Genomic DNA, 8,821 nt, shown 5'->3' with positions numbered 1-8,821 from the left:
TTGCACTTACTGGCAACAACATCTTACTTCTACAATTTCTTCTGATCACATCCTAGTCCTAACATCTAACATCATTCTTAACCTTTTTTATTATGAAACTGGCAAACCTTTTTCATTTTTGATTTGCAGAGGAATGCTTTGGGGACTGAGACATGTGACAGTAATGTTTGGCAGGCCAGGGAGCACAAAGTGCAGAGACCATAGAGTCTAATGGCTGGGTGGTGGATTTGATAGTACCTGTGACTTATCTTTTGTCAGGACACCCACAGAGTCCTTGTTCTTTAAAAATGAAAGCACTAGTGAGGTTTTGTGGGTGCAGTTAGACTACAAACCTAAGTGCTCTCTGGCAGGTAAAAAAGACAATGTGAGAGAGGCCACTGAACTGTCTAATGCTGGGGGGAAGAAAAACAAAGGGTAGGACTTAAGGTTTGATGTTTCTGCCTTAGATATTAGAGCTTCAGAGACGTACAGGCTTAACTCTCTCTCATTCTCTCTTTCTCTCAAACATACTCACACACACACACACTTTTCTCTCTTTCACACACATACAAACACAGACATAGACAAATGCGAACACAAACGCATACACACAAACACTCTCTTTAATACAGAATAGCAGATGCACTCAAGTGGAGGAGACAGAGTAGAAACTGGGGAAATGCACCCTGCTTTGCCTATGTACCTTGCCTAATGAGACAAAAATGTGAAAATAGACTGAAGAGGAAGTCTGCGTGCATGACAGTGTATTTGTGTGTGTGCCTGTGTGTGTGTGTTTGAATATTTCTGCATTGCCGACAGACCACATGATACTAGGATGCCCTAGTTTTGCTCCGTTGGCTCTAGTGTCAAATGCAACTAGTAGGTGCGTTCAAGCCTGACCATGCATACAGCTGATGGCTAACTTCAATGCTGCTCACACACTCACACTCACATTAGCAACAGGTTTCATCGAGCGCTGCAGAACTCACAGAGTTGCGAACGTGACATGTGAACCTTCCTATAAACCCTCTGTTGGTTTCTCACCTCACAGCGATGAGATCATTTCATCTCTTCCCACTAAGTTCCTCTTTCCATAGTTCCGCTCCTCCAGGCTCCATCTGCAGACCAGAGCCACAGCGCATACTGTATGGTCATCATTAAAAAGCACGCTTGTGCGCTCTCTAGTAGTGCCACAGACTTTCTAATGAGGAGACACAGCACTCAAAAAATCCTCCAAAGAAATGCATGGGGATAGTTTGTGAATACATTGTGCCAATCATGTGTTGTGATCTCGCCGCTGGGGCAAGGTTGGTGTTGTGAAGCCTTGGGGACGTGCATTTCTGCCCGAATAGATGCCCTATAAGTGCGCAAAAAGCATTGCAATATGGCCGCCGAGTGGAGGGACTTGCCTAAAAGTACTTTGGTAGTGCTCTCTCTCTCTACAGTCCTGTTCGTGCCTCTGTTGGATTTACCGTCTATCTAGAAAAAGAGGTGGCCGGCAGTCACACTGTTGTTCTGTTCTTTTGTGTCTCACAGTTATAAAAACAGTGCACTTTTCACAGTTCACTCCCCTGAGACATAGACACTTGCATAAAACAGTCATTTCTACACAGTACACCCAAAACTTGACCACAGCAGTGGACTTGCAAGGTGAAGATGAATATCCACAAGCCAACACACCTTTTTCCTACACCTGTTCTTTACCACTGATATTGAGGGTGCCCAACCTTTACTTTAACATGATATATATTTGTTGGTTTATCAAAACCTGTCATTTCATCCCTGCATGATGAAAATGTGAATATAATGTGTCACTTAACAACAAGAATAATATGCACAAACTGGAGAAAAACTCTGGTCCCTGCAAAAAAGGTCTCTGTGGCCCTTTAAGGGCCCTGGGCCCTATAAACAGAAAAGGTCTCTGTGGCACTTTAAGGGCCCTGAGCCCTATAAACAGAAAAGGGCCCTGTGGCACTTTAAGGGCCCTGGTCCCTACAGACAGAAACAGGCCCTGTGGCACTTTAAGGGCCCTGGTCCCTATAAACAGAAAAGGTCTCTGTGGCACTTTAAGGGCCCTGCCACTCTGCTGCTCTAATTCCGCTTCCGTGCCTGCGAGGCCAGCAGAAGTGTGCAAGTGCAGCGCAAGGCCGCGTCTGAAACTACATTCACACCCTCCCGCGGCTCTGACGGAACCCGTTGCCTGGCAACAGGCACCTTCGCTGGCAGCAGTGTTTCTCACATGGCAGAGAGAGACAAACCTCAAGATGCGCCCAGGCTCCTGGAGATGAGGGGCCAAGCGTTTAAAGCCGTGCCGTGAGAAGGCCTCCTGTTGTGCAACCACCAGTGAAACAACGCCGCCATCCATCTCTGAGAATTAGCACGCTATTTAAATCCCCACTTTCAATGCACGTGTCAGTGTTTACTGGTCTATATGTCAGTCACCACATGTCAGTCAGTGTTTCTATGGTTATAGCACAGTTAGAGGTCAACGTGAAACATATATTAAGCAACCAAACACTCACTTTCCCTCATATAGATGTGTAAGCCTTGTTGTCATATTTTATTAAATTATAAATAAGAATAGACTTTTTTTTCTAAATACACACATATTTGGCTTTTTACAGTTCATAAACAAAATTAAAATACAGTAAAAGAAGAAAATTAACAAAATTATAATAACTTAATTGAACATGAATGCTGACTTATGAGCACATCACAGTAACTCACAGACAAATGAGGAGGTTGTTTATGATCGAAACACATACTACAGAAGCGAGAGAATGAAGGTAGAAAACCAAGAACGAGTAAAAGATGTAGAATAGAGGGCAGACATTAGGGGAAAACATTCTGAAACAAGCAGGTGATGGAGTCCCAGTGAAAACAACATGATGATGTGAAGAGAAACCGTGTGTGAAAGACACAAACAAAAATAAAGATCAAAGTGAAAAGAGTGGGGCAGAGGAGGATCTCAGAGGAAGTGGTGGAGGAGTGCGGTGGGGATGAGGTAGAGGAGCAGGGAGAGGGAGCAGATGGGGGCAGAGGCGCTGGTGGTCTGGAAGGGCTTTGTGTGCTCCATCATCCAGTCATGCACCTCCTTCAGGCCCTGCCTCTCCAGCTCCGGCCCCATCTTATCACGGATGGTCTGGTAGTAGCGGTCCAGCCACTGCAACTGGGGTGGACACACACACACACGCACACACACAACACACACACATAGACACACACACACACACACACACACACAGACACGTGCGCGCAACCACGCATGCACACACACCAGAGAAGGATAATTCATTTTAATCTGTTGTTATAGATGATCTATATAGAGCACTTTCCATAGGACTTGAAACATCTAACTACTTGCTTTAAAAGTTCTTTGGTAAAACCTTTCTTAATCCACTCAATCACCCTCTGATGGCCTATCAACTTTTACAGCATTTTCAATCACTAAGCTTGTAATTAGAACTATTTAATGGCTCAGAAGTAAATTCAGTTTTTAATGATTCTTTTGTGCCAAGGAGTGTGTCTGTATTTGGATGACATGTACCCTTACCTTGTCATCCTAAAGGTATTGTGTAATTACAGTTACTCTGATTTATTGCGATCATCATATAAGTAACCATAAAAGTAAAATGTGAAGATCTTATGTGGATTTGTAATAATAAGTGAGGTTTACAACAAAGATCAATCAAGGTTTTAATAAATAAAAAAATTACCCAAAGTAACTGGGGATTGTAGATAACTAATAAAAACCCGTGAAATATGTATTACTGTGCCCAGATGTGCGCATCTAGAAAGTTTCTGAGAAGAGAGATGTCGGGGGTTTTTCAAAGGAAGCCAGCACATTAGCATAGAGAGCAGCAAACCTCAACACCACAAGGATTAGAGGTGTCAAAGCTCTACTGAACAAATGCAGGCTCCACACAGACACATACACCCACCCCCCGCCCACTCACTCACACACACACACACACACACACACACACACACACACACACACACACCTCCTGCAGCACAATATGTTACCTTGGCTCCCTCTCCTGTGCTTGTCTTTCAGCATAAATTCTGCATAAATCTCAATGCGCCAGAGAGGCAGGCAGACAGTATGGTTGCCACTCCATCATAGTCACCGCATTTTGTCAGACCTCTGGATTGGAGCCCAGCTACACAAGCTGACAAGGACACCGTGAGAGGCGACTTGAAGGCTGACAGAGTCGTTTACCTGCTGCGGACTCATGATTGAAGTGTCGATCAGCTTCCGGTCATAGGGAACCAGAGACACGGTGTCGAAGGTCAAGAAGTTATTGCCATACTGGATGAGAGAGAACATGGATCAACTATGTATGTCTATAACCTACATGTACAGTATAATAAGCAAAAATATGTATACATACATACACAACATCAGAATCATAAGAGCATCTTATGAACTACAATATGTATGCCCCGTAATAATAATAAAATAATTGTAAAATTATGATAAAAATAATAATATATGTTGTAAAAATACTTTGCGAACAATGGATGCTTCACAGTACATACAGTGGAATAAAATCAATGTTACCGGTGTTTGAACTGGAACCAAGACAGCAACATCCTCAATTCTAATGCCAAAGTCATTCTCTTTGTAATATCCAGGCTCTAATGAATAAAAAGGTAATAAATATTAACAGCTTAAAATAAACTCAACCCAACACTATATGCTGAATCTGTAAGAATAGGTCTGGTGGCACATGGGGAGGGGAACAAAAAGATCCACTGCTGCTGCCACGCACTTCACAGAAGTCAACGCTGCTGATGTTTCTGTCTTTGCCCGTCATCAGAACATTCGTGAACAAAGGACATGATATTGGGTGAGGTCTCCTTTCTTAACACAATAATAAAAACACAGTCGACTCTATAAAGACTTTCTTTCCAAACAGTTAGTCAAGTAAAGTTATCTTCACCAGGTGTCTGCCAGTATAGTGGATAGTTTGAGTGAGTCTGGATCAGGCTCTGTAATGTGGGATCAGTGAGAGGCAAACAACAGGCCCCCTAAGACCCAACTAAGAAGAATCCCAGTCTGGCTGTTCTTCACCAAGCGCCCAGACTACACTGCAGTGAGGGACTCTGAGGAGAATACTAAAATGTATCTGTATAAATGTATCTGTCTATCTATCTATCTATCTATCTATCTATCTGTCTGGCTGCTGAACTTCAAAACAGTCAGAATCTGCCACCATCACTGAATCCACCTTCACTGGACTGAGTTAAACACATGAGAAGGGAATGTGAGGGGTTATGGCTCTAAAAACAGGAGTGCTCTTACCTATGGAAGTGAACATGCCCTCTTTAAAGGGGATATTGTTGGACTGGAAACCCACAGGCCCTGTTGGAATTGTTTTACGTAGCATCAGAACACAGAGTAGCGTAATGAACAGATATGTCGACGACACTATGTACAGGCATAAGTTCAATGAGCCACTCCCTTAAATGTGACATGCTCTGCCATGACAACTGATTAAACATTGAAATATCTAACGTAACTTGAAATTGGCAAAGCCATCAAAACATCACGAAGTTTGTGCCAGACTCACATTCATGAACTCCAAAGTAATTGCCCACACCATGGCCTGTGCCATGACCATAGTTCAGTCCGACCTCCCACAATGCCCGGCGGCCCAGCATCTCCATGTTGATACCTACATGAACATCAATGTGAGCGGCCATGAAATTACTCAAGAGAGCCGCCAGAGACATTATGGAGACCCCTTGTGGAGGGACTACAGTAATCACGCAATTCAACTCAATTGAACGTGTGCACAAACCTCTTGTTCCATCAGGGAAGATGTTTCTAGAAATGTCAATGTTACCCATCAGCACACGAGTAAAGGCCTCCTACAGGTTGTTGAAAAAAAGAAAAATTAGTAAACTTTCTCACAAGGACACGTCAATGTTTATCTTCAAAGAGGACACAACATCGTAGTTATTCATATTTAAACAGCTAACACGGATATAGTTCAGCTAAAGGTCAGACAGAAGCCTCAGTAGAATACATTAAGCCCCCCAAAGTGAACAACTCTTATGCGCATTTGTAGGATGCACTGTGACCGTGATGTTTAATGCAAATCTCACTTAAACGAGCATCACACAGTCATACACATTAACATCTTATTCAACTCAGAGCAGGCACGGCCTTCACTCTTACAGTGTAACGCCAGCCAACCCCACTGGCATACCTTCTGAAAGTCAGTGGGAGTGCCCCAATGTACTGTTCGGGTGATGTCAGTTGTTCCGTCCCTATTGGGGCAAAACATCATCACGACAACAACACAGGTCAGTCAGACTCTGCAGACAAGTAATGTCTCATTTAAAAAGTCCTTTTCACTGTAAAGCTAGACAGCTGCTGATCATGCTGATCATACTTACAGGTATTGGCCACCAGAATCCACAAGATACATCTCATTTACAGTCAGGGCTCGTGACGTCCCTTCAGAAGGACTGCAAAATAGAAGGGTATTGTGAATACAGGAAACACTTCACCAATACTACTACTAGTCTACTAATAATAATAATAACACATATAAAATATATCATGTACACAGCGCTTTTCAAAAACAGTCACATTAGTCTCACTCAGAATATACTACATTGAAATGTGAGGGCAGGTGCTTCTTGCCTGTAGTGTGCAAGAGCAGCGTTGGGTCCACTTGCAGAGATGGTCTCAAAGCTGGGACCCCTGCTGAAGTTCTGTTTGCTGCAAAGTCATGAAATCAGCAGTTGACCAAGCACTCAACTTATAAAGAGACATTCCATTCCAAAACACTGATATACTAATCAAATAGTAACTGTGCCTGTATGTGTGCATGTGGATATGTTTATCTGTATGCATACATAAATGTGTGTGTTTGTGTGTGTGTGTGTGTGTGTGTGTGTGTCTGATTTCCAATTACCTGCGGCGCTCGTTGACATAATGTGCTGCTGTGAGCTCGGTCTCTTTCCCCCCAGGGACACTCTTCTCCAACCAGATCAGGAGCTCCATGACTGCCACCGCGTCCCTCACCTTCACACAGGGAACAGCAGAGAGGACTAGCTCACACAGGGAACAGTAGAGAGGACTAGCTCACACACTCACTCATTCACTCACATATGGAATAGTAGAGAGCACTCACTCACTCATTCACTCACACAGGAAACAGTAGAGAGCACTCACTCACTCACACATGAAACAGTAGAGAGCACTCACTCACTCACTCATTCACTCACACAGGAAACAGTAGAGACCACTCACTCACTCACTCACACATGATACAGTAGAGACCACTCACTCACTCACACAGGAAACAGTAGAGACCACTCACTCACTCACTCACACAGGAAACAGTAGAGACCACTCACTCACCCACTCACTCACTCCATCACTCACTCACTCACTCACTCACTCACTCACTCACTAACACAAGAAAACAGTAGAGGACTCACTCCCTAACACAGGAAATAGTAGAGAGGACTCACTCATTCACAAAGGGAGCAAGCAGCACAAATAGCACACAACTCTACAGCAAGGTAAAGTCTGCCCACAGACAGGGACATCCATCATCCTGTCATCACAGGCGCCTTCCGAGAAAAAACACCACATTACTGCAGCTCAGCATTGAAAACTGCTGTGGCAGAATGTTATTTCACTTCTTACTCTATCTTTGAATAACTGGTTCCAGAACGATATTTGATTTGTGTTTTATCACATAGTGGTGAAGGAGGAAGGACTTTTAAGGCTGGTGGTGCCTCAATGGCAATGGGTACCATAGGAATAGTACTGATAACTCCCAAACCATAGAGCACAAAACAATAAACATCAAACTTTGCTGGGTTTATCATCAAGAGTAGAATTACATTTTTTAGTTTTCAAATTATGCTAAATGTTTTTTATTTGCAGTCAACCATACACACAAGAAAATTGCATCCAACATAATCTTTCTCTTGGATGGAGGGGAGGGGGGGATCAATAGTTACTTAATTTCACTGAAAGCATTTGGGTTAGGAATGCAAATGAGGCTCTTATGTTACGCTGAGAATAAAAAAGGCGAGACAGAGGCAGAAATGGGGTAAAGACATTATGACTACACAATCTAATCTTACATGTGCGTCTCGGAGGATGCGCTGCTCGGTGGGGTCCTTCACAGCTTTGGTGGTGAGTACTGGTGAGTAATCAGATGTCATTAACTTGTCCTGAAACAAACAAACAAACAAACAAACAAACAACTGATTAAGGGAGCTATTTTGTTCCGAATCAAAAAACGAACCGCTATGAGTATGAAGTTCGATTGGAAACGAGCCAACACCCCCTCTTCAAGGTGCTCTCGGTCCGTTAGTTTTGTTCCAAAACAGAGAGCGATTGCTGCTTTCACATATACCTAATTGAATTGATCTTTGGGGGAAAGCTCCACATTCCGATTCAGGTATGAAAACGCCCTTATACTTATCTAAACAGTATATAAATTGTACAATGGGTTCAGAGTATGATAAGACACAGCTGGTACTCATCACAAGGTTATGCTATAAATACCTCAAGAAACAGAGAGATAAGGCCTAACAACACCTGACAGTAAGGGTAATGGTAAGCAGACTAGAGGAGAAAAATATGGCCAATTTAGTCCATCTCTGTGGGAGAGGATCTACTCATGCTGATCCAAGGCCTTACCTCCGGGATGAGCTCGTAGAGCGCCTGGTTGGTGTACTCTGTCCCTACCCACACCCTTGTATTTGGCCGCAGCAGGTAGGATTTCAGGAGGTTTCGCTCGTTACCGTATTCAATCAGCTGCACACAGTCGGGCGTGTAACAGGTTGCGTTCAAGTATGTCTT

The 8,821-nt window shown here is 43.4% G+C and overlaps 1 protein-coding gene across 1 annotated transcript in view; it reads right to left on the bottom strand.

The window, feature by feature from the left end:
- Positions 1 to 2,512: 2,512 nt before the first annotated feature.
- The window catches only part of xpnpep2 (X-prolyl aminopeptidase (aminopeptidase P) 2, membrane-bound), a 23,544-nt gene continuing 17,235 nt past the window's right edge, over positions 2,513 to 8,821 (bottom strand). Inside the window, exons 13-24 of the mRNA XM_048232137.1 lie at positions 8,660 to 8,821; positions 8,098 to 8,187; positions 6,912 to 7,021; positions 6,638 to 6,715; positions 6,388 to 6,459; positions 6,198 to 6,258; positions 5,787 to 5,856; positions 5,556 to 5,660; positions 5,288 to 5,347; positions 4,544 to 4,620; positions 4,202 to 4,291; positions 2,513 to 3,148 (exon numbers count right to left, since the gene is read on the bottom strand). The exon at positions 8,660 to 8,821 is cut by the window's right edge and continues 37 nt beyond it. Of these exons, the coding sequence (XP_048088094.1) occupies positions 2,948 to 3,148; positions 4,202 to 4,291; positions 4,544 to 4,620; positions 5,288 to 5,347; positions 5,556 to 5,660; positions 5,787 to 5,856; positions 6,198 to 6,258; positions 6,388 to 6,459; positions 6,638 to 6,715; positions 6,912 to 7,021; positions 8,098 to 8,187; positions 8,660 to 8,821 (1,176 nt within the window). The 3' untranslated portion in view covers positions 2,513 to 2,947. The remainder of the gene's footprint in view (positions 3,149 to 4,201; positions 4,292 to 4,543; positions 4,621 to 5,287; positions 5,348 to 5,555; positions 5,661 to 5,786; positions 5,857 to 6,197; positions 6,259 to 6,387; positions 6,460 to 6,637; positions 6,716 to 6,911; positions 7,022 to 8,097; positions 8,188 to 8,659) is intronic.

This window comes from Alosa alosa, chromosome 21 (genome assembly GCF_017589495.1).
Source record: "Alosa alosa isolate M-15738 ecotype Scorff River chromosome 21, AALO_Geno_1.1, whole genome shotgun sequence".
Taxonomy (NCBI): Eukaryota; Metazoa; Chordata; class Actinopteri; order Clupeiformes; family Clupeidae; genus Alosa; species Alosa alosa.
This window is presented reverse-complemented; position numbering and strand designations above follow the sequence as displayed.